The sequence below is a fragment of the Rhodamnia argentea genome, chromosome 8, assembly GCF_020921035.1.
Source record: "Rhodamnia argentea isolate NSW1041297 chromosome 8, ASM2092103v1, whole genome shotgun sequence".
NCBI lineage: Eukaryota > Viridiplantae > Streptophyta > Magnoliopsida > Myrtales > Myrtaceae > Rhodamnia > Rhodamnia argentea.
In genome coordinates, this window is record NC_063157.1 from 7,249,157 (window position 1) to 7,276,049 (window position 26,893).

Below are 26,893 nucleotides of genomic sequence, written 5' to 3' on the forward strand. Positions count from 1 at the left end.
TCTTATGCATCATGAGGACAAGGGAGAAATATCTTTGTCTTTTATGGACCACCAATTGGAAAATGGCCATATTATCTTAGATCCACATCTCAATCGCTTGCCTCCTCCTTCGATGCTGGCAGAATGCTTCCCTCGTTTTTACAAAGAAACTTTGCCCATCGAGCAATCAACCATCTGTGCTCTTGCCTGGCTGACGTGCAACTATCGATTCAATTCCTATCCGCCTCTCGATGATCGATTCCTTGGCCAGTACAAACAGCTGAAGGGGGAATTGTCCAACATAGGGGTCAAGCCAAGATCGACAAACCATTGATGCTCTGTGGTATATCTATTGATCCTTCAGAATATGGTCTCATTGGCAATTTGTATTACTTATGGTCACCTTCATCAAATTATTTCTTTCTTCCCACTGGTCCAGTGACCGTAACTCTATTCGACACTTGGTCTCTAACTAGTCTTTCTCCTTTTGTCGAATACAATGTCTAACCAACAAGTGACCAGCGTTTTCTCGACACGTCACTGCCTAAACCTCCCTTATAATGAATTCATTGATCATTTCGTCAGTTCCTCAGGACCTATCTCTTTAGAAGAGCACATTACTTTCCTTTTGTGCTGGCTATGCCGGTATATTTTCTGTCTCCCCAAGCTGCAAGTGTCTTCGGAATTCCATAACTTAGCATGCGTACTTGCTCGCGGTATTAACATAGGGCTAAGCCGTATGACCCTTGATGCATTATATCGTGACTTGACAAATGCGCAAGCTTCTTTGACCGAGGGAAGCCCTAACCTCTTTTCTGGTCCATTGTGGATCTTATATGGGTAGCTACAAGTTTTTTTTCCTCAATTGTTCCAAGAAGAAAGGATTATTTCCATTCGCTGGATCGCAACACTTGAACCGTCTATTAGGGATAACTTTGGCCCAAGGATATTCAGTCAAACACTCTGTCAATTGCCTGACGGATTCTCACCATTCGACAGCTTTCTCAACATATTGTTGTCTCTTACCAGCTTCGAATTCTTCTAGCTGCGTGTCGACGTTGGTGTTTACAATTCATTAAGCGAAATCGAAATCTTGACACGCACCTATTTTGGATGAGCATCTTAGTCCCGTCTGATTTGGCACTGAATCCCGTGGCGGCACCTTCTCGTCGGGCTTTGAAATTTACAACTCCCATTGTTGTACCAGCCAATTTGGACTCACCCAAGGTATTCTTATGTCGGTAGCATATTCGATGAATTTTCCTTTCTCCAACAAATGGAAAATGAGGGTAGACATGGTTTGTCATAGTGAGATTGCGCATGATGTCCTCGAACACCTCTCCTTCATCAACTTCTTTGGCCATTCATGTAGCTCTTTACTCTTCAATAAATGGTGGGCCAACTATGGCCCTTCTATTTTCCTTGGCGATATCAGTGATATCTTTTCGAGAGTTTATCGAGCTCTATTGGGCCTATTACATCCTCTTAGGAAGCACGCTTTATTGCCTATGTCGAATGTTGACCTAAGCCACCCAGCTGACGAAGGTAATTATCTTCTTGCTTGCCAACTATGTCCAATTGTGCCTCTGCTAATTCACTTTTAATACAGATAATTTACTAGCTTCGGATGGTCATACTAAAAGGTTCTCCGATAGTCCATGGATTGTCTGTATCAACATGATCAATGTCTCAAGTAGTCCAGGTTACTCCAATTCACCGACTCCTTTTCCGTCGTATGAACTTTATGATGACTACCACCTTGTTTGCGCTAAATAGTCGCGACTGCACAACCTATTAAAAAGCGGGTATGCATTTATATGTGATGATGTGGCCGTCGAGAAAGAAATCAAATCCCTCCTGGCTTTCCTAGCCCATCTGCCCTATCCCATCCAATGTCGAACTCTTGAGTTTGCTGCTAACGAACTTGTCCTCACGTTCGATTCAGCTCTAGAATCATATCGAGCAAGACAAAGGGATCTCGAAGTCATTGACAAGCTGAAAGAAGACATTCTCTTCATTGATGACAAATTGTCTCGGCAACATAATGTCTTCGATGCTCTGGAGAGCAATGAGCATACTTCACCACAAACTTTGCTAGTTCAGTTAAAGACTATCATGAACCAAGACGCAGCCTGTGAGTCTTTACACCTTGAGCTGCTAAGGCTAAGCATCAAAAGGAAGCATTGACTGATGCCAATTGTAATAGTGAAATGTAATTTTATAGTTTTATTTTAAGTATTAAGCAGCATATAATGTAATCCACTGTTATCCATCCATGTAAAGGTCATTTCCACTTTCATTGACCACCCTTGTCCTTATTCTTCTTTAGCGATCGTTCTTTGACTTTGACACCAAATCTGCATAGCTCATCATGAGATATAATCTCAGAAGATTTCCTTTTCCCTCACGGCATTTAATAATGGACGTCGTTTCAGACTTATCTTCGAATACGAACAGCCACGACGCCTCGATGATAGGGATCAAACTGGGAAACCGCCTTCTACGTCACCACGATTAACTGCACGTCTTCACTTTCCATGATGTGTTGAGTCACCTCGTAACTCGGCATTCACCCACTAACTTTATTACCTTGGTTATCGGAGAGTTGTGACCAGATAATTTGCATCGTGGGTCAACTGCTCTTGATCTTCGCTTATAAATAGCATGGTTTATACCAAGTGGGTCCCCATTCGAATCCTCCATCTGAAACTCACAAATAGCAACGAACCTTCACACCGCCAAAATGAAGCCTTCTTCCTCGTCTTCCATCTTCAGTCGTGAATTTGCTGCCCTCTGGAAGGAGATCATCTTCTACCTAAACTCCACCCACCTCATGTTGGTGCTGAGGCCCAAAATCCTCAAAAAGCTTAACTCTTTAGTTAAGCGGGCTGCACCATAAGGCCTTCCTACCGGTCACCCATTCCAGGAAGATTACGATGAGTTCGTGGTCACCTTCGAATATAGGGTCGACAAATTCTGTCAAAACCTGGCACTCTAAATACGACCTCGCGGAGCATGAGCTATGGTGCAAGATCAAGGAAGACGAGAATGCAGAGGTGGTGTACCGCGAGCTCTCGAACGCCCATGTTGTCTCTAAATGGCTAGAAGCTAGCCGGCGTCATCTGATGAGGCCACTAAAGGACATCAAGAGACAGGAGCATGAACTGGCCGAGGGTAGTGAAATCTGGTCCTTAGCTTCTGTCAAGGCCAATATAGAAGCTTTGAAGGCCGTGCTGGACAATATCGACGAATAGGTGCAGGCCCAACTGACACTCCTCCAGCAACTAGAGCGGGAGCGAAAAGACTTTTAGGTTGCTTTAGACGACTTGGGCCAGGCCAAATACTGTGTTAAAAATGAGAATACCACCCTGGAGGGTCGATCGTGCCATTTCGGCGTCAGGTTCATGGAGCCATCTCAAGTTGAAGTAAAGACTGGGGAGAGCTCAGGAGGGCAAGGACAAATAGGAAGAAGAGAGAGAGAGAGAGAGAGAGAGAGAGGAGGAAAAATGTACCGTTAATATTTGCTGTGAATGAACCATCTTTTCCCTATTCCATGCCCCCTGGTTCCTCTATGACTTTCGCATCTCCCACATGGATAGATAGAACTTCTTTACAAAAATTTCGTTAATCGATCGTTGTAGCTCTTTTCCATCAATCTTCCTTATCCGATATGTGTTTCCAGCACAAACATCAATGATTTAGTGTGGTCCTTCCCACTTCGACAACTATTGGTGAAACTTTTTATTATCAAGACTCGTGGGCAAAATGGTCTTCCAAACTAAGTCACCGATGTCGAAATGCTTGACCTTCACATGCTTATTGTAAACCTTCGCACCTTTTCCTTTTTGGGCTATTACCTTTTCCAATGCTACGGCTCGATTTTCTCCTAATTCATCAATGTTTGCATGTATCGTCTTATCATACTCTTCTGTTGTCATATTGTCTTGCAGTTTCACCCTTAATGACTGCACCGTGATCTCGAATGGAAGTACGGCTTCTTGTCCATACGTCAGCATGTAAGGGCTAACCCCAATGCTTGATCTCTTAGATGTTCGATAAGCACATAACACTATCGACAACAATGAATCACATTCTCTTGGGTTATCTTTCAAGTGCTTCTTTATCAAACCAATAATCACCTTATTAGAGGCATCAGCCCGACCATATGCTTGGGCATAATAAGGTGTCGAATAAATCATCTTGACATCCATAGACTTGGTAAAATTCAATATTTCTCGCCTTATGAAGACAGTTCCTCGGTCAGCCATTATGGTGTATGGAATTTCGAATCGATGAATGATTCGCTTCTCAATGAATTTCCTCACAACTTTCTAGGTCACACTTTTGTACGAGGCCACCTCGATCCACTCAATAAAATAGTCCATGGCTACCAAGATAAAACTATACTGCTTTGACGAAGGAGGATATATTTTTCCTATTATATCCATCGCTCATCCTCGAAAAGGCCATGGCTTGATGATTGGGTTCATCGGTGCGACAAGGACATGTTGGACCGGCCAATGCTTTTAGCAATCTTGGCATCCCTTAGTGTAATCAATGCAATCCCTGGTGATTGTTGGCCAGAAGTATCCATGTTATCGTAGTAACCATTTCATCTTCAAACTAGCCCAATGAGCCCCACAAATTCCTTTATGGACGTCTGTCATTACAAGCATAGCTTCTTCCTGTCCCAAATATTTTAGCAACAGCCCATCTAATGTTTTACAAGACAGTTCATAATCGATTAAGAGGTATTTTAGGGCTTGCCTCTTAAAGTCCTTGCTACAAAGGTTTGGGCTCCTTAAACAACTCACCGGGGGAGTCCTCCAATCTGGTCGACTAGACTGGGTATCTTGACTTTCAACTAGCTCACTTTGAGCCATCATTACCCGAGTGTCTATCGAGGATAAGACTCTCGTTTGGGTAATTATGTGGTCCATCAACTCTTTCGATATTTTATATCCGGATGCCATCTAAGCTAATTCGTTGGCTTTCAAATTCTCACTTCTTCTGACATGGACCAATTCGTATTCAACGAAGTTCGACAATAGTTCTTTTGCCAAACTAAAGTGTACTATGATATTCTCATTAAGACATTAGTACTCTCCACTGAGTTGTCTTATCACCAATTGGGAATCCCCTTTAATCTTGACTGATTTGACTTTCATGTTAATCAAGACATTTAACTCCACAATCAAAACTTCGTATTCAGCTTGATTATTTGAACAGTCAAAATCACGCTTAACCATGAGCTTAGTTTTTTTTTTGTATGACGATATGATCATAATCCCAGCGCTCGATAATCCGGATGCTACTAATCCATCAAAATAAAACACCCAAGGTTCGACACGAAAATAATTTTCAACATCTTCTATCTTTAAGCCCGATAGGTATTCGGTGACAAAGTCAGACACTGTTTGTCCTTTTATTGCTTTGAGCGGCACGTACATCAAATTGATCTCTAACAAAATAAACGCCTATTTTGTAATCCCGCCTCTTATAAATGGCCCGGACAACATGTACTTAATCATGTCTATCCTACTGATTACATGTACCATGGTTGACAACATATAATGTAATAATTTCGTACAAGCATAGTGCAATAACGGACACAATTTCTCCATGGGGGAGTAACTTGTTTTGGCATCGTTCAGCATCCTACTCAAGTAGTAGACTACCTGTTCCTTGCCCTTGTCATTTCTCGTGCTAGCATACTTCCAATCGTGGTATCGAACACCGTTGACACCTAAATTTTGATTTCTATTTAATCATTTATCTTGCATAAAAAATCTGGAGTTAAATTTTAATTCCTACAAAAAATAATAGCTCATCATTTTCATTTAATTCATACATTGCATTTTGCATTGGACCACCAACGCGAGAAGATTTGAGCTTAATTTATCGGGTGAATATGGACTTGAATTGAAAAAAAATCGGCAATTCAAGGAAGAATTTGGGGTTATCTTGAGCTTAATTGAGAAAAAGGCCTTAATTAAAAATGTCCATTATTATGTGCCAAAAATTTCGGTCAAATTAATGCAATTTGACCCTTTGGGACTTAATTGATCACATATTTTGATCCCGGGTCTGTTTGGCAAGATTAACAAAACTTAAGCCCCAAGCTTGCGAGGCTTTTCTTTATAAATAGAGTTCTTTCTCTAGGGTTAAAGGAGAGCACTCACGTCCAGAATTTTGAGAGTAGAAAAAGAGAGGCTAAAGAGAATTGGGCGGGGACACCTCCATCGAGTACCTTCCTCCCTCACAATCTCGGCTTCGGAGTTCCACTATTTCGATCATTGCCAAAACAAGAAGGGGAAACCACATCAAGAGCTACAGATCCACGGTTCCAACATAATCAAAAAGCCAAAAGCAAGTCAAAAGGAAAAGGAGGAATTTGTGGCAAGCCTCCACTGTGGCGGTCAACTCTTTTTGGATTTTCCTTGGAGAATTGCGTGCGGCTGCTTCCTCTTCGACACCAAACGGCCACGTCCATGATAAGAAGGCAAGTTTCCAGATTTTTCAAGCTCCACTAAGCAGCCACAATCGGTGCCTTTGTCTTGTTTTGCGACGCAAGCGGCGCTCGAATTCTTCTGCCGCATCTGTCCAATTACTCCTCATCGCGACTCAGCTCAAATCTTGCCCGACGAATCAAGGTGACACTCGCATACTTTTAGGGTTAATTCAAACATGTTTTAGGGTGTTTTTATTTATTCTTTTTGAGTTGTTTAGTGCACTGTATCAATGCTGTTCCTGCATTATCGGCATGCTGTTTGCTCCGAAAAATACCTCGTTTTCGCATGTTCCGTGACGTTTGACCATGCAGATTTTTGCAGGAGCTAGACAGGTGAGTCTTTGACTTTTCTAGTTGCTATTTTGCATGTGTTTGATGCTGATTTAATGCTATCGTTGAGGCAAGAACGCAGTTTTTTTTGGAAACTCAAGAAGCAATTATTTTTGTATGATTTAAATATCAAAACCTTAATTTTATCACAAATTTCGAAAATTGGGTTTTAATTGGACTCACTAGACATGTTTTCAGAATAAAAAATCCTAAATCTAAATTAGGGAATTTTATTCCCTAATAGGTAACATCTATGTTAAGTTGGATAAACTTGTCCGTCGCCGTTCGGATACGACCCTCCAACTTAGTAAAGATGGGAATTTAGTTAATCTCATCTATCGCCGTTTAGATCCGATTTGCTATCTTCAAAACGCCGAATTTAGATTTATGAATATCCTTTTTTGAAAAAATGCAAGAGGATGGGGTTTGATTCGTTTCGACTTATCTAGATTGCTATCTTGAATTATTTGATTGGATTGATATTCTGCAATTGATTGAGATCTTGTTTGATTTAAATTTCCTGATAAACTTAAAAAAGAATCCTAAAAAATTAGTGAGATATGGTTTCTTATAAATCATGTCTGATTAAATCTTTAGGAAGATAAGGTTCCTTAAAAACTTTATCTCATTAAGTTTATCTTGAAAATTTAGGTAAAGAGAATCAAATCAGAATACTTTTAATCCGGCCAAAAATTCAAAAGAAAGGGGACAGAAATCGGAGAATTTTGTCATGCATATCTCGCATTATCTCATTGCATATTTAGCAAATCCTGAATATCTCACGTCATTTTGGCGCATATTTCGAATTTTATGCATATCTTGCATATCCACTGCATATTTTCGAATATCCCTAATTTTGCATTCCATATTTAAAGATATCATGCACCTCATTTATTTCATGCATCTCTCATATTGGGGAAAATTCATGTAAAAATACAAAAGATCGGTTCATGCCATTTTGCATCATTTTATGCATATTTTGAGTATCTCATCACGTTCCTGTCATATCTCATGTTGTCTTATGTGATTTCATGCATATCTTATCTTATTCACAAAAAAATACAAAAAATATACCTCATTGCATATCTTGTGTTTTCCATGCGTATCTCTTGCATATATCATGCCATCTTTGCATATCTTTCTCATATCATATTTTTAGAAAAATCATATCTCGCATATCGCGTGTTATACTTTTACATCCTATGTTGTTCATTGGCGTATTTGAATATCACCAGCATCATATACCATATTTTTTTTTTCGAAAATTGCATATTCATTCATTTTTTTGTTATGTCGCATGTTCATGTCATTGGCATATCATGTTTGTTCGAGTTCATTATCTTGCATGTCGTTTCATATTACGTAAATGTTGTGCCATATTGCATGTTTTATTTAAGTAGTTAATTGTTGCATATAGGGAAACATTGATTTAACATTTTGCATGTTACGGTCTCCATACGTTTATTTTTATTGCATAATTGTTTGCACGTTGCCTTGCATTCCACTTTAATTTGATGTCGTTAGCATTGCTTAATTTAGTCACACAAATTCAGCATGTATTTTAGCCTTCGCATGTTACGCATTGCATTCTTTCTAAAAAAGTGACAACATAAAAAAAAACCTCACTTGAACATGAAAAACTCCTTGTGAATTCAATCAAACTTGAGTTGCCAACCTAGGACATTTCATGAAATTAAGGTACCGAAAGGGCATTAGCTTTAATTAGTTAATGTAATCAAGTCCCCGAATCCACAATCTCCGGTTCGTAGAAATAAGAATAGTCCTCATGCTATTTTTATTTATGTTTCTAATCAACCTACCCAAAATGGTTAGTGGCGACTCCGAATCCTGAATCATCCTAATTAACCAAAGTTGCGAGTTGGTAGGGCTTGGGAGAGCCCGTATCAGGTTAGTCATTAAAATTAGCCCAATAATCCATTAACCTAAAAAAATTTTTTAGGCCACGACAGCTTGGCAACTCCATTGGGGACTGAATTTAATTTTTCAAAAAAAAAAATTCAAGACTTAACTGGTTCACTTGAATCTTTTGGAAAATTAAAATTTTAGTGGATTTAGGCCTACAAAATTCCATGGATGTCTCGCTTTTGGCAATCTTGATTGGAACTCACATATGAAGGTGTTAAATGTTCTTGCAGATCGGAGTGATAAGGGGAGGGTGTTTGCTAACCTTTTTGTGCAGATTGAAGGAGATTGTGTAGGATTTATATTGGAGTGTTGAGTGCTTAAACTATTGTGTATGTCCTTATTGTTTTCGCATCACACTTAGAACACACAACCCGCCATTAGACCCGAATGGCTAGGCTTAGGATGGTACTTGATTAGGGATACTTCGGCCATCGCCGTTTGACCCGAGTCACTCTTCTCGAGTCCCGAACCTTTTCAAATCGGTGCCAAGAGTTAACACCTCCATCATTCGCCGTGTGATGCGGGTCGTTACTTGGCCGAGCCGGATGTCTGCGGGGGATCTTGGTTCAATCACAAGCCAAGGTGATTTAGTCTGGATATCCCTGGGGCTCCACCTTTGCCAAGCCATGTTAGATAGAAATCGAATCTCACGAGCATTTTCATGCGTATGTATATGTGCTTGTTTATTTTGGGCATTCAAAGGCGGTATTCTCTCGAACCCTTTTCTCCTACTTACTTATATTTTTGGGTCTGTCCATGACAATTCTTTAGGAGAGTCATAGTCTCGAGCTATACATCATGGGGGAAGTACGAGTCATAACTCCGGCGAAAGATCAACCGAAGCGATGGTGGTGCGAATTGCCCGAGGGTGGCCGAGAGACCGTTAGATTTCGCATTGGCCGAATGCTCCCCTTGATTCATATTCGACTTCGATTTGGTCTCATCCATGCACGGGCGCATTTCTGGAGCCCGAATCCCGCTACTTTCATATTCGGTAAGCATGAGCTAACTCCAACTTTAGAAGAGTATGGCATTCTTGTTGGAAAGTCACTTGGACTCGGGTTGATTACTCCGCCGATTGAAGAGGATCCGGTCTTGGTTCTATCTGAATATTTAAATGTTAATCGAGATGAAGTAGATAATGTTTTGAAAGCAAACCGAGGAAGTTGCTCTATGTCATTTTTGGATTCATGTTTTGCAAAAGCTCCATTCAAATATGATAAATCTAAGGTTTTCATACTACTATTCTTTGGCTCAATCATTTTTCCGCATAAACAAAATGCAATTGACCCCATGATTGCGTTTTTTGCCCGACAAGTAAATAATGGAAAAAAAATTTTCAATGCCATTTTGGCGGAAACCTTCATCTCCCTTACAAAGTTCGAAACAAACCAAGATAGAGCATTTCGCGCTTCACCCGAGCTTCTTCGGGTTTGGTTCCTCTCCCACTTTTCCAAATTTGGGAGCCTTCTTGAAATTTTGAAAATCTCTGAATTTGAGCACCCTCTTTTGATGTTTAAAAATGAGCAAGACCGCGTTCCCGAATACCATTACTCCCAATGGCTAGTCCTATTAGGAAGCCCGAGTCCTGTCACTTTCCTATGAAATGCTCCTTGGTTCAGAGTGGAGGAGGCTAGGCTTACAGGTCGAGATGGAGCACCGGTCCCTCTTTTAGGAGTTTCTGGCATTACGAAGTACTACCCGATGAGGGTAGTCCGACAATATGGCATGATACAGTTGATTCCTCCGAACCCGAAAAGCGTAGAGGTTCGCATTGACTTCGACCTGAAGAGCCGAAGATTTGAGGAGCATGTCGCTCTTGCTCATGCTATGTGGGAGCGGTGCTGGCCAACCAAGCTAGTGTTTCCCAAGGGAATTCTTATTGGGGAGGTCAAGACATATCATGCCTTGGTGAGCTACATTCAAGGGCATGTTATCCCAAAGGAGTGGCTTCCGGTTATACCTCGAGCGGCCCTACAAGACACGAAGCGGTTCGAGATCAATCGTCTCAAGCGTAAGCTTGCTAAAGCAAAGGAAGAAGCTAAGAAGAGCGAGGAAAAGTACAAGAAGCTCAAGGCTCGCCTTATCCCCCAGAAGTCTATAGCTCGAGCTAGCTAGAGTCTTTATTTACAAGTTATGGTCATTGTTTCCGTTAGGACGTATTCTGGATGTTACTGTTTCTAGGTGACCTCTCTGCATGGTCTTATTTTTTTCAAGCTTCTTCTAGTCATTTTTTAATTCCAACATTTGAATGGAAAGTGCTCAGAACGTCTTGAGCTATCATGTGTAGAATTTTGAGAATGATCCAATGCATTTTCCATTTAATAGTGATTTTCCATTGAGAACAATGTCGCAGGAATTTTGACAGCTTTACTGGCACCAATTTTGTTTCGCTGATTACCACCACTAGATGAGTTCCTTTTCTAAATCACGAAAAATGAAAGTTGTAGAGTGGTCTTTTAACTAGCATCCTAAAAAATTTCAGACCTTGGATCACATTTTTAAGTGGTCTTTCATTCTTTTTATGGGGATCCGACGAAGCAGCTTTCTAGGCTGAAATTTTTCGAAGAAGTATTAAACTGTATTGATCCATGCGAAACCCACCTTAGCACGAAACACGAAAGTTGTTCATCATTGTATTATCTATCAGCTCGTAAATGTTTGCATCATTCCGGTGAAAGTGTGAATTAAGACGAATTTGTTCGTAAAAGCCGACGAAATTGAAAACTGCCTGATTCAGTTTTTTGTCCATACCTATTTCATTCATTGAGTCTAGAGGGACGTCATGGACCGGCTCGCTATTCTTACTCATTATACTTATTTTCTCTTGTTACTTTTGAACAGTAATTTATCACGGATCCTCCGCACATTACCCGATCGGTGGCTAAGAAAATGGCGGACAAAGCTGAAATCAATAATGCAGTCCGGGAAGCTTTGCGAGATCAATTCGAGGCTATGAACCAGAGGTTTGAAGGTATGATGAGCCGGATGATGGAACGTATGATGGCTGCTACTATTGCTTCTGCTAAGCACCCGACCGGTCCGACACCTCAGAATGCCATCTCTCCAACCCTTCCCGCAAGCAATCCCGAGAAGGCTTCCGAGCATGTCCTTGATTACACCATGCCGCTAGAGGATGTTGTCAATACTGGCGCCGGCTCGAGCGCCCTATCACCAGCTCTCATCTCCCAAGCTAGCCCCGTGACTATGGGACCATCCGTTGAAATGGCTAAGTTATTGGCCCAAATAGAGCAGCGAATCCGTGAGATGGAGGGAACGCACAGCATACCCCGGATTGACCTGTTTGTCTTTTCAAAGGTCACGGTGCCGGAGAAGTTTAAGATGCCCGATTTCGAGAAGTATGATGGGACTTCCAACCCGGTCCAGCACGTCCGGATGTATCAAGCAAGAATGAACAAGCATGCGACCAACGACCCCCTAATGGTTCGGACTTTCCAGGCTAGTCTAACGGAAGCTGCCATGAGATGGTATACGGACTACGAGATCTATCGGATGGATGATTGGGAGAAGGCAGCTAATGCTTTCGTCAAACATTTTAGCTTTAACTTGGACGTGCTCACCACCAGAGAAGATCTTGAGCAGCTTGAGATGAAGAAAGGAGAAACGATCAAGCAGTATGCCACCAGGTGGAGGAACGTGGCATCTCAGTTGAAACCGGTCCCTCCCGAAAGGGAGCTCATGAAATTGTTTGTTTCCACCCTACCGCAAGTTATGAGAACTCGAGTTTTGGGATTCGTTGCCACGTCATTCAGCCATCTCATTGCAATGGCTGAAGAAGTCGAGAGTGGCATGAAGAAAGGTTGGTACGGTAATGCCGCCACGACAACCAAAAGGTTTGCAATAAGGAAGGACAAGGAGCCGGCCCCACGAGTCAACATGACCTACGGCCAAAAACCCATGACCCGCACGCCGGTCGTACAGATTCCTAATCAACAGCAGGCTAATTTCGGCGCACAACGACAAAAAAGGAATCTACGGTCTCCTCGGCGGTTTACCCCTCTACCGGGAACCCCGTCGCGGGTACTCGCGATTCTACGTAAGAGAGGCTTGCTGATTTCCGAGCCTCTGCGACCCAAGAACACGAGCTCGCCAAGATACGATCCATCGAAGAAATGTGATTACCATTGTGGGGAGCTTGGACATGACACCGATGGCTGTTTTGTATTGAAGCATCGGATCCAAGATCTACTTGATTCTAAGGCATCTTCGTTCCAGGTCAACAAACAGCCGAATGTTCGGAATAATCCTTTGCCGGATCATTCGGGTAAAGTTAATGCTGTATTCGGGCCAGGAATCGGACGGGTTGGTGCTGTTAAGGTTGAAGTAGCCGATGTCCTCAACGCTCCGATCGGAGCAGGATATTATAAGATCGGTGAACCGATATCACTCGATCAGTTGAAGGAAAAAGTCTCCGATCTCATGAAGAACGGATTCATTGTTTGGGCAAGTCAAGCCGGGACGGTGGCCACTATATCCCGGATTGTCATTGATTGGGATCAAGAGCTTGCAGCTTTGACCCAACCCGGGACCTTTCGAGAGTCTCGGGTAGAAGATGCTGATACGACCGACTTGATCAAGAATGATCCGGAGTTGGCAGATATGCCCGCCTTGGAAGATGCAGTGGATGATGAACTCGAAATCGTCATTGCCTCGCCCCAGCCTTTTCCGTATGTTAGTGACAAGGCGGTTCCTTGGTCCTACGATCTTGCCCTGGTAACAAGATCATGACGTGCTTATAACGATGACCGGCCAACTAAGCAAGTTGCTGAGAAGGATGCTAAGGAATTCTTAGCCGTGATCAAAGCGAGTGAGTATAGTATCGTCGACCAATTGCGGAAGTCACCGGCTCAAGTGTCCCTACTTGAACTTCTGCAATCATCCGAGAAGCATCGGGAGTCCTTAATGAAGGTACTCGGTCAAATTCACGTACACGAGAATATTGAGCGGGACAAATTGGAGAATTTTGTAAGGACGATCCTTCTAAAAGATCAAGTCGCATTCGCCGACGATGAGATTCCGCTTGAGGGGCGGGGTCATAACAAAGCTTTGCACATAACGGTCAAACACAAGCAAACTCACGTGGCTCGGGTACTTATTGACAACGGGTCGGTACTGAATATTTGTCCATTAGCCACATTGAATCGTCTTGGAATTGACTTGGCCGGGTTGCAGACGGCCAAGACTTCTGTCCGGTCATTCGATGGCGTGAAGAAGCATGTGCTGGGGCAAATCAACTTGGAGATTCAGATCGGACCTTCTTTGTTTGACGTTCTCTTCCAAGTACTAGATATTCCTTCATCCTTCAACCTTCTCCTAGGCCGTCCTTGGATTCACAACGCCGGGGCTGTCCCATCGAGCCTTCATCAGAAAATTAAGTTCGTGGTCGAGCAAAAGTTGGTGATTGTCCACGGAGAGGAAGATCACCGGATTTTCAATGAAACGGCCATCCCTTACATCGAGCCGGTTCATGATGAAGAAGATTCTTACCACGCTTTTGAGGTAGTACACACCATCTATGCATCTCCGGAGAGCCCTTTACCTATTCCGGAAGTGTCATCCGCATCCCTTATGGTGGCAAAAGTGATGGTCAATTGTGGTTTCGAGCTTGGCATGGGTTTAGGTCGGCATGGCCAAGGGATCCACACCCCGATCAAGCTTAAAGAGCAGTCCCACACATGTGGTTTGGGATATCGAGGGTATAATCGCCCTATGCGTGATAAACGATATACAACTGGTCGGAGTAAGGAAGAACGCAGTCCTTTGCCACCTCCCTTGTACACTACCTTCCGATTGGCTGAAGTGACCGGTGGTTTCGATGAGTTGAGCCGGTTTGAGGATGATTTGGGAATAGTGTTCCCGTAATGCCAAGATGCTGTTCCGATGATGCTAGATAGAGAGGATGAGGACCTCGACCTTGCCGGTTGGTTCGATAATCTGACTATTGCTACTGTATTGGAAGAGACCATAGAGGTTGATGGCGCATTTGAAGAGGAGCCTAATATAGTACGTGAACTCTCGAAGCTATCCGTCAATGCCACGTTCGACGATCCGCTAGAGGGATTGGTTTCAGAGTAACACTTGCTTATTTATTTTCATGTTCCCCTGCGTGGGATATTTCCTGCTTTCCTTTAGGTCACATTGCTTTCGTAGGATTTTGATTCAATGTTGTACTTCCCTTTCAATAAGATGTAATTCATTGATTGGATATCAATAAAATTACAGACAATTTTTATTATGATCTTTGAAATCTTGTCGGAGTATCCCAAACCAACCCAATGACGATAACCAACGATTGAACAATCCATCATCTATGGTAAGCATCGAGAGTTGGACTCCGTCAAGAGTTCTCGTCCCGAGGTCTTCGAAAATAAGAAAATGCGGCTAAAGGTGCTCGATTTGCAAAGAAATGCATCGAATATTTAAACGTTGTTTGTCCTCCTGATTCTACTACTTTTTGTTTCAGGGGTAAATGGGAAGAGGGAGACCCAGTGGATTCCGGAGTATACGACTTGGACGAGTTCACTCCCGACTACGAGGAAATACGTCAAGACTTCGAGCAACACGAGACATTTAAACCTCTAACCGGCGATGAGACTATATCAATCAACTTGGGCGATGAGGAAAATCCTAAAGAGATTAAGATAGGGGCGAACCTTTCCCCCGAAATATCCGAGTGCCCGATCAAGCTTTTGAAGGATTACCAAGACATTTTTGCCTGGTCCTATGCAGATATGCCCGGTCTTGACCGTTCCATTGTCGAACATTGTTTGCCGATCGATCCTTCGGCTAAGCCAGCAGTGCAAAAGTCAAGGAGGGCCGGACCAGAATTAGTGCGGAAGATCAAAGAGGAGGTCATGAAGCTTCTCGACGTAGGATTCATTTAGATTACAGAATATTCCGATTGGGTCGCTAACATAGTCCATGTCATGAAGAAAGACGGCTGCATTCGGGTTTGTGTCGATTATCGAGACTTGAACAAGGCCGATCTTAAAGATGATTTTCCCCTCCCACATATAGACGTACTCGTTGACAGTACTGATCTGCGAGGTTTGAATTGTTTTCATTCATGGATGGTTTCTCCGGGTACAATCGGATCCCGATGAATGTCAATGACAAGTTGAAAACCACTTTCACCATGCCATGGGGAATGTTCTATTACCGGGTAATGCCGTTCGGTCTCAGAAACGCTGGAGCTACTTACCAACGAGCCATGGTTGCCCTTTTCCATGACATGATGCATAATGAGATTGAAGTTTACGTCGATGACATGATAGAAAAGACGAGGCATGGAGAAGATCACGTCGAAACGCTAAAGAAATTGTTTGACGGACTCCGAAAGTTCAAGTTACGTCTCAACCCCGCCAAGTGTGTCTTTGGGACCAGCTCGGGCAAGCTGCTTGGATTCGTGGTAAGCAAGAAGGGTATTGAAGTCGACCCTTCTAAAGTCAAGGCAATTTGTGAGCTTAAGCCGCCGACGACGGTTAAAGAAGTGCGAAGTTTGATGGGTAGGCTAAACTATATTGCTCGATTCATCTCTCGGTTATCAGAAACCGCTAAGCCGTTCCTCAAACCGTTAAAGAAGAATGCGCTAGTCGAATGGGATAGCGAATGTGAGGAAGCTTTTGAGAAGCTAAAGCGGCATCTCATAAATCCACCCGTGCTTGTTCCTCTAGCGCAGGGGCAACCTTTAATCCTCTACCTCACAATCCATAGTGAGTCTTTGGGCGCCATGTTAGCCCAAGAAAGGCAGGAGGATGGAAAAGAACAAGCCATTTATTATCTGAGCAAGAAATTCACAGCTTCGGAAATGAAGTACTCCGAAACAGAGAAAACTTGTGCGGCGTTAGTCCGGGTACTGCACAGGCTTCGGCAATATACCTTGCATTACCAGGTGCTTCTGGTGACAGAGTGCGATCCTATCAAATACTTGCTAAATCAACCCGCCTTAATTGGTAGACTTGCCAAATGGCAAATCCTCATTTCCGAGTTTGATGTTTAATATTTGTCCCAAAAGTCAATCAAGGGACGGGTTATAGCGGATGTCCTAGCCGAAAATCCAGGGCGAGATGATGATGCCTATCATTCTGAGGATCGAATCATGTCGGTGGAGGATTACATCTGGACCATGTATTTTGACGGAGCTGTAAATTTATCCGGATCGAGCACTGGAGCGGTGCTAATATCCCCCGGTGGTCGGCATTATCCTGTGGCAGCGAAGTTGGTATTTCCATGCACAAATAACATAGCAGAATATGAGGCGTGTATCCTCGGCTTGCAGGCCGCGCTTGAGATGGGAGTTACTCGACTCAAGGTATTTGGGGATTCGGCGTTGATTATCCTCCAAACAGTTGGAAAATGGAAAACCCGGGATGCCAAACTGCTGCCATACCACGAGTATCTTGATGAATTAGTAGAGGAGTTTCACGATATCTCGTTCGAGTATTTGCCTAGAACTCACAATCGGTTCGCCGATGCTTTGGCTACCCTGTCCTCAATGTTACAAGTCACTAATGGACTTGAGATTGAGCCGTTGAAGATCGAGATACTAAGGAAGCCAGCATATTGTATGGCTATGACCGATGAACCCGACGGCAAGCCATGGTACCACGACATCAAGACTTACATTCAGAAGCGGGAGTTTCCAGAGAAAAGTACCGCGTCCGACCAAAGGTACATAAAGAAGATGGCCTCGAAATTTTTTTCGAGCGGAGAGAGTTTATACAAACGGTCGTTCGATTCGGTCCTTCTAAGGTGTATAGATTCCACCGAAGCGATTCGCCTGATGATGGAAGTACACGAAGGAATTTGTGGTCCGCACATGAATGGACACATGCTAGCCAAGAAGATCATGAGGTTGGGCTATTCTTGGCTCACCTTAGAGAGCGATTGTATTCAACATGTCCGAAGCTGTCACAAATGCCAGATTCACGGTGACAAGATTAACGTTCCTCCGAACGAGCTGCATCGGTTCTACGAACCATGGTCATTCTCTATGTGGGGCATTGACGTGATCGGTCCTATTAATCCTAAGGCTTCCAATGGGCATCGTTTCATTCTAGTGGCCATTGACTATTTTTCTAAATGGATTGAAGCTGCATCATACTTGGCGATTCTGACTCGGAATGTCGTGAAATTCATCCGTCGAGACATTATCGCACGATACGGTTCGCTCGAAACCATAATCACCGACAATGGTTCAAACCCGAACAACAAGCGGGTCAATGATATGTTCAAGGAATTCAAGATCAAGCATCCGAACTTTTCTCCATACCGTCCCCGGATGAACGGGGCGGTGGAAGCGACCAACAAGAACATTAAGAAGATCTTAGCTAAGGCAGCTGAGAATTATCGTGACTGGCATGAGAGGTTGCTGTGTGCCCTCATGGCGTATCGGACTTCGATCCGAACATCTACTGGGGCAACCCCATACTCTCTTCTATACGGGATGGAAGCAGTGTTACCGATCGAAGTGGAGATTCCTTCCTTGCGGGTCCTATCTCAAGTCAAGTCGACCGAAGTTGATTGGATCCAACGGAGGATGGACCAGTTAAATTTGATCGATGAAAAGCGGCTTAGGGCCGTATGTCACGGCGAGTGCTATCAGCAAAGGGTTGCTAAATCTTTCAACAAAAAGGTTCGGCCTCGACACTTCCAGGTTGGTGACCTTGTCCTGCGAAAATTGTTGCCCATTGTTCCACTTCCGGAAGGGAAGTTCGCTCCAAACTATAGTGGCCCGTATGTTGTGAAGAAGGTACTCCCAAGAGGCGCTCCGATTTTGATCGAGATGGATGGTCGTGTTTTTACCAACCCTGTCAATTCGATCTTTGTAAAGAAATATTATGCTTGATTTTCTCTGACATTTTAATCAGGTTACAATTCATCTAATGAGTGTTCATGCATTATACTTGTACTTGAATTGTTCCTATTCGCATTGTTAATTTTCAATGTGGGAAGTTTTCGATCGGGAAATTTCTTTGATTCTGTTGAACCGATCATTTTGAATGAGGAATATTAGGACGATGAAAGGCAAGCCATTTCCTATACACGTCTATATCATAACCCCTAGTGAAAAGAGAGAGTTTCCATACTAACAAGGTAGAGGGTTATCTCGCGAGAAGTATGACGACCAAGATGATATGAGGCATTCATTTCCTCCATCCAAACATTAAAGGTTGCCCTTTGCTTAACCCCTTTGAACGGCGTTTCATTTCATGCCCTTGTCGGGAACAACCCCACATCGGGGCAATTCTCATATCAAGGAATGAGTAAAATTTTCTTCCCCTCACTTACATCAATCTTTGAGTGTATTTATTGTATGTGAATTATGTATTAGTCCAAGTGCCTTAAACATGACGAAGAGCGTTTCATTCCCTACATCATACACATTTATCCCTTTGCAAACCCAACTTGAGCGGTTGATTCATTTCTTGTAACCCAATTGGTGATCATCCTAGCAAGGAATCATTTCGGATCATCTAGCAAATGAGCAAAATGCATTGGGGCAAACTCGAAATCGAAAGATTTGCCCGCAAAATGTACAGGACCTAGACGAGACCCCTTCCTTCCTTTTTAAAAAAAGAGAGGCGAGAGAAGGGAGTAAGAAAAGCAAAGACATACCAAAAAAAAAGAAAAAGAAAAAGGGGCCATTTCCTGTAAAAGAAAAGAGAAAAAAACTCCCGGGAAAATCTACGTAATGAAGGGGTGTCTCGGTTGGACGCATTCAAATGTTCCTCGGGAAGTCTGCAAGAATACCATTCTAAGCAAAGAGATGGTCACCGGTCTCATCATTATGCACCCTTTATTGCACATAAGCCCTTCATTTCTAGGCCTACCCTGAACCTACATTACAACCGTTACTAAAAGTCTCTTCTGATTAGGGCACTTGGGTTAATGTAGGATTTTGAATTGCTTATAAATATTGCTCGAAGAAGTGGGAGTAAGATCATTTTTACTTCATTTTGCGGGGTTCTTGACTTGTAAACCCGATGCAGTTGACAAGGATCTCATTTCATTTCAAAGCCAAAAATGACTCATATGAGTCCCCTTTGATAAACCCTTTGACCAAACCTGAATTACAGTCCTTGCAAAAGATCTCATGATTGGTCCGGTCATACTAATTGCGAGAATACCCGGACCCTTGTCAAGTCCGATGATGGCGATTCTGAGTGTTTTCTCTTATACGTATCAATGGTCGGATTTCAAAACCTTTTTCATGAGAGTGAGCGAAAGTCCTTTTTTACTGCAGTTCCTCATTCGATTTGATCAAACTCGTCAAAAGGATCAGACTTATTTCCTTATTGACAAATCCCCATGGAGCTTTACAATGTGTAAAAAAAAGAAAAGAAAAATTCAAGAATTTGTGGATGTGTCATGTTGTGTTAACAATTGATCATGTTCATCTCAAGTGATTAAACAGGTACGATACAAGCAATCCGCCTCGTTCCTTGATTATTCGTTCGGAGAACCCGGGTAAGTTTTCTAAACCTCTTTTCAAACTAACAACTCTTCTGATGGTAGTTGTTATGATTCAATTCAGGCAATATGCCCCTTTAGTACTTATCGATTCCACTCGGTGGTACTCCTTTCAAATATTGTTCAAATCGGGCAATATGCCTCTCCTGTTAGGTCGTGTAGACACATGCACCGGCGATCTTGACATCTTATCAAATCATAACGACGTAGCTCTTATGATTTCGGTCTCGAATCACGAAGACATATGCACTGGTGATCTTGACCTTCGATCGACTCATAATGACGTAGCTCTTATGATTCTCGACTCTTTTATCAAATCATGACGACATAAGCACCCATGATTTTGATCCAAACCAAATCATAACGACGTAGCTCTTATGATTTTGGTTCCCTTTCGTCAAATCGTGAAGACATATGCACTGGCGATTTTGACATTTTATCAACTCACAACGACGTAGCTCTTGTGAACTTGATTTCACTTCTTTCGACTCACAACGACGTAGCTCTTGTGATCTCGAAGGATACACATATCTTGCGTCGTCTTGCATCAGGGGAAATCTCTGATAACGGATGAGCCCAGTACCTTAAGATCCTCACATCAGAAACTTGGAGATTAAGGGAATCATCAGCATTATGAGGTATTTAGTGCAACATGTATTCTCATATGCGATCCATGTACAGATTTCACATGTTATTTACAGTCTCGCATTTCATGCATCATTTATTTCACATAAAAAAAAAGGGATTCAATGCCACCAAAAATTACTATCACTCGCATTAGCAAAATTTAGGTTGCAATCTTTGGTCTTTGAGCGAAACCTCTACGAGCTTCCACTCAAAGAGGGGCAGCTGTTGACACCTAAATTTTGATTTCTATTTAATCATTTATCTTCCATAAAAAATCTGGAGTTAAATTTTAATTCCTACAAAAAATAATAGCTCATCATTTTCATTTAATTCATACATTGCATTTTGCATTGGACCACCAACGGCGGAAGATTTGAGCTAATTTATCAAGTGAATATGGACTTGAATTGGAAAAAAATCGGCAATTCAAGGAAGAATTTGGGGTTATCTTGAGCTTAATTGAGAAAAAGGCCTTAATTAAAAATGTCAATTATTATGTGCCAAAAATTTCTGTCAAATTAATGCAATTGGACCCTTTGGGACTTAATTGATCACATATTTTGATCCCGGGTCTGTTTGGCAAGATTAACAAAACTTAAGCCCCAAGCTTGCAAGGCTTTTCTTTATAAATAGAGTTCTTTCTCTAGGGTTAAAGGAGAGCACTCACGTCCAGAATTTTGAGAGTAGAAAAAGAGAGGCTAAAGAGAATTGGGCGGGGACACCTCCATCGAGTACCTTCCTCCCTCACAATCTCGGCTTTTAGTTCCACTATTTCGATCCTTGCCAAAACAAGAAGGGGAAACCACATCAAGAGCTGCAGATCCACGGTTCCAACATAATCAAAAAGCCAAAAGCAAGTCAAAAGGAAAAGGAGGAATTTGTGGCAAGCCTCCACTGTGGCGGTCAACTCTTTTTGGATTTTCCTAGGAGAATTGCGTGCGGCTGCTTCTTCTTCGACACTAAACGGCCACATCCATGATAAGAAGGCAAGTTTCCAGATTTTTCAAGCTCCACTAAGCAGCCACAATCGGTGCCATTGTCTCGTTTTGCGATGCAACCGGCGCTCGAATTCTTCCGCCGCATCCGTCCAATTACTCCTCATCGCGACTCAGCTCAAATCTTGCCCGACGAATCAAGGTGACACTCACATACTTTTACGGTTAATTCAAACAAGTTTTAGGGTGTTTTTATTTATTCTTTTTGAGCTGTTTAGTGCACTGTAATAATGTTGTTCCTGCACTATCGGCATGCTGTTTGCTCCGAAAAATACCTCGTTTTCGCATGTTCCGTGACGTTTGACCATGCAGATTTTTGTAGGAGCTAAATAGGTGAGTCTTTGACTTTTCTAGTTGCTATTTTGCATGTGTTTGATGCTGATTTAATGCTATCGTTGAGGCAAGAACGCAGTTTTTTTTTTGGGGAAACTCAAGAAGCAATTATTTTTGTATGATTTAAATATCAAAACCTTAATTTTATCACAAATTTCGAAAATTGGGTTTTAATTGGACTCACTAGACATGTTTTCAGAATAAAAAATCCTAAATCTAAATTAGGGAATTTTATTCCCTAATAGGCAACATCTATGTTAAGTTGGATAAACTTGTCCGTCGCCGTTCGGATACGACCCTCCAACTTAGTAAAGATGGGAATTTAGTTAATCTCATCTATCGCCGTTTAGATCCGATTTGCTAACTTCAAAACGCCGAATTTAGATTTATGAATATCCTTTTTTGAAAAAATGCAAGAGGATGGGGTTTGATTCGTTTCGACTTATCCGGATTGCTATCTTGAATTATTTGATTGGATTGATATTCTGCAATTGATTGAGATCTTGTTTGATTTAAATTTCCTGATAAATTTAAAAAAGAATCCTAAAAAATTAGTGAGATATGGTTTCTTATAAATCATGTCTGATTAAATCTTTAGGAAGATAAGGTTCCTTAAAAACTTTATCTCATTAAGTTTATCTTGAAAATTTAGGTAAAGAGAATCAAATCAGAATACTTTTAATCTGGCTAAAAATTCAAAAGAAAGGGGACAGAAATCAGAGAATTTTGTCATGCATATCTCGCATTATCTCATTGCATATTTAGCATATCCTGAATATCTCACGTCATTTTGGCGCATATTTCGAATTTTATGCATATCTTGCATATCCACTGCATATTTTCGAATATCCCTAATTTTGCATTCCATATTTAAAGATATCACGCACCTCATTTATTTCATGCATCTCTCATATTGGGGAAAATTCATGTAAAAATACAAAAGATCGGTTCATGCCATTTTGCATCATTTTATGCATATTTTGAGTATCTCATCACGTTCCTATCATATCTCATGTCGTCTTATGTGATTTCATGCATATCTTATCTTATTCACAAAAAAATACAAAAAATATACCTCATTGCATATCTTGTGTTTTCCATGCGTATCTCTTGCATATATCATGCCATCTTTGCATATCTTTCTCATATCATATTTTTAGAAAAATCATATCTCGCATATCGCGTGTTATACTTTTACATCCTATGTTGTTCATTGGCGTATTTTGAATATCACCAGCATCACATACCATATTTTTTTTCGAAAATTGCATATTCATTCATTTTTTTGTTATGTCGCATGTTCATGTCATTGGCATATCATGTTTGTTCGAGTTCATTATCTTGCATGTTGTTTCATATTACGTAAATGTTGTGCCATATTGCATGTTTTATTTAAGTAGTTAATTGTTGCATATAGGGAAACATTGATTTAACATTTTGCATGTTACGGTCTCCATACGTTTATTTTTATTGCATAATTGTTTGCACGTTGCCTTGCATTCCACTTTAATTTGATGTCGTTAGCATTGCTTAATTTAGTCACACAAATTCAGCATGTATTTTAGCCTTCGCATGTTACGCATTGCATTCCTTCTGAAAAAGTGAAAACATAAAAAAAAACCTCACTTGAACATGAAAAACTCCTTGTGAATTCAATCAAACTTGAGTTGCCAACCTAGGACATTTCATGAAATTAAGGTACCAAAAGGGCATTAGCTTTAATTAGTTAATGTAATCAAGTCCCCGAATCCACAATCTCTGGTTCGTAGAAATAAGAATAGTCCTCCTGCTATTTTTATTTAGGTTTCTAATCAACCTACCCAAAATGGTTAGTGGCGACTCCGAATCCCGAATCATCCTAATTAACCAAAGTTGCGAGTTGGTAGGGCTTGGAAGAGCCCGTATCAGGTTAGTCATTAAAATTAGCCCGATAATCCATTAACCTAAAATTTTTTTTTAGGTCGCGACAAACACAGATAAGTATAGCTTTAATGGGCTACCCGCTTTAGGTGGCATTAGAATAGGCGGCTTACTCATATACTCTTTTAATGGGAAAAGTACACTAGAAGTGCCATAACTTTTGTACAGCGTTCACTTGAGTGCCATAACTTTCAAAACGTTCACTTAAGTGCCATAACTTTTAAAAATCGTTCACTTGAGTGACATGTTGACATGGGCGCCGGAAAAGCAGTCGTGGCACGCTAGAAAAATTACTGTAGTATGCCGAAAAAGTTACTTTAGCACACCGGAAAGCCGACGTGGCACGCCGGAAAAGTTCTTGTAGCACTCATGTAAACGATTTTGCTCCGACGTAGCACTCAAGTGAACGATTTTTGAAAGTTATGGCACTCAAGTGAACGCCGTACACAAGTTATGGCGCTTCTAATGTACTTTTCCCCTTTTTTAATTGATCGAAGGCCAGCTAATGCTTCTCTTTCCATACAAATGCTTGCTCATTCTTCAATTTAAGCAAGGGAGAGAGCACTTCGATTTTTCCCGACAAGTTAGCTATAAAACGACACAAGAAATTCAATATTCCTAATATCATCCGAAGTTGCTTTTTGTTAACAGGAGGCGACAATTCTTGAATGGCCTTAGCTTTGTTCAATCTATATCTATTCCTCTTTGATGAACTAGAAAGCCCAAGAAATTACCAACCTTTATACCAAAAGCACCCTTCAATGGATTCATTTTCAATTTAAATTTCCTCATTCTAATGAAAGCATGTTCTAAGTGATTTAGATGGCTTACTTGGTCGGTCTTAACTATAACGTCGTCAATATATACCTCCATAAAATCACCAATCATGTCATGGAAGATGAAGTTCATTGCTCTTTGATATGTGGCACCAGTATTCTTCAATCCAAAAAGCATGAGACCCACTCGAATGCTCCAATGGTGCCAAGACACCTTAAGGTTGTTTTGTGAATGTCCTCCTCAGGTATGAATATCCGATTATCTTGCGAATGCCCATCCATGAGCAACTTAATTTCATTGTTGGAAGCTAAATCGATTAACATATCGGCCATGGGCATTTGGTATTCATCCTTCCGAATGGCAAAATTGAGATTGCGAAAATAGATGCACGCCCTGAGTTTCCCATTCTTCTTCTTAACAAGCACAATATTCGACAACCACTGGACGTACCTTGCGGTTCTTATAAAGCCAGCAAATAGCGATCGCTCGATTTCCTCTTTGATCTTAAGTATCACCTCCGGGGCGAACCTCTTTGGAGCCTATTTATGTGGGCTAAACTCCTTTTTGATTGGTAACTGGTGCTCAACCACGTTTCTTTCGAGACCTGGCATCTCATTATAATTTCAGGTGAAGCAATCTTTATACTTCCTCAACAAGCTTACCAACTAAGTCTTATACTCCCGATTGAGCAATCTGCTCACATACGTTGGCTGCGTGCAAGCTTCATATTCAAGGTTCACCTCTTCTAATGGGTCTTGGGCTTGAACCAACTTGTCATCTTCTCTAAGTGTTAAATCCTTGAAGTCTAAAATACCGTTGACAACTTCATTGGCTTGCTCCACCTATTCTCCCTATAGGCCGGGTACCTCCTAATGAGGTCTTGTGACAATATATGGTCTTCCATTAACAATCTCATCGAGCTGATCCGCTAGTTCCTTCTTAGGGACCCACTCGGTATTTCCTCTATCGAAACAATAGAATGCAATGTTACTTGGATCAACCTCGGGGGGTTTACAAAATGTGCAGGCAATCATCCGGCATGCACCGAACGGCTTTTCCTTAACCTGATATTTGGGCCCAAGTGACACAAGATTGAGTATTAGCTTTCACATACTCCACCTTGTCTCCATTCCGGAAAGCCAAGATTTGGTGTAGTGTTGATAGAACATACTGATTTTCGTGTATTCAATCTCTTCCTAAGAGCATATTGTATGATCCATCAGTATCGACAACACGTAAAGATGTCTTTGATCCCACGGTCAGATTCGCAACATATATGCATTTTACTTCGGTGACTTCACTAGTAAAATCTGACAGCTGGATATTTGATGGGATTATTTCCTCATCTCTCCTTCCTAATTTTTAAAAAAATCTGTGTGGGATGAGATTTAGCATTGATCCACCATCTACCAGCACCTTCATTACCGGTCGCACATTTATCTTAGCAATAATTTTGAGCGACCTTAAATGGTTAGAGACATTCTCCGGGGGCCTCTCGAATTCCATTGTCTCTTCGTTGCCAAAACAGAATTGAGCCCCCTCTTTTTCTTGCAACACAGCCTCGCTACCGCCGCCGGACACAAGCGATTCTAATCAAAACTCATTAGGCAGCTTAACTTGAACCATGCATGAGCTCAAGGGTGATACTCGACCGCTTATTGGAGATCTCTATCGTGACTTTGGCTTCGACGCCTCTTGGGGAGCTGACCGCATGTGATCTTTTTCTTGAGTAAGTCGAGCTTCCTCATCATTTGATTTACGCCTTCAAACCAAATTTTTGGCCCTTCAAAATCTGGGGTTGTTTGTTACCATTGGGGCTGACTTAGCTTGAGTGAAGTCAACCTGATTGGACCGCAACCGATGAATTTTTCTTTTTCTTTACACTCTTCTTTTCTAGGTATGGGTCATGGCCTCTTTTGGAGCTTTCATCGCCTCATACCACAACCCTTCGGGTGGATTATTTGGTATTTTCGGGGTTCGTCGATGACGTAGTCTTGCGAGA

The 26,893-nt window shown here is 41.7% G+C and overlaps 1 protein-coding gene across 1 annotated transcript; it reads right to left on the bottom strand.

The window, feature by feature from the left end:
* Positions 1-3,704: 3,704 nt before the first annotated feature.
* LOC115752643 lies at positions 3,705-4,247 on the bottom strand. The gene has a single exon (XM_030690921.2). The coding sequence runs from the start codon at positions 4,245-4,247 to the stop codon at positions 3,705-3,707; it is 543 nt and encodes a 180-aa protein (XP_030546781.2).
* Positions 4,248-26,893: the final 22,646 nt, after the last annotated feature.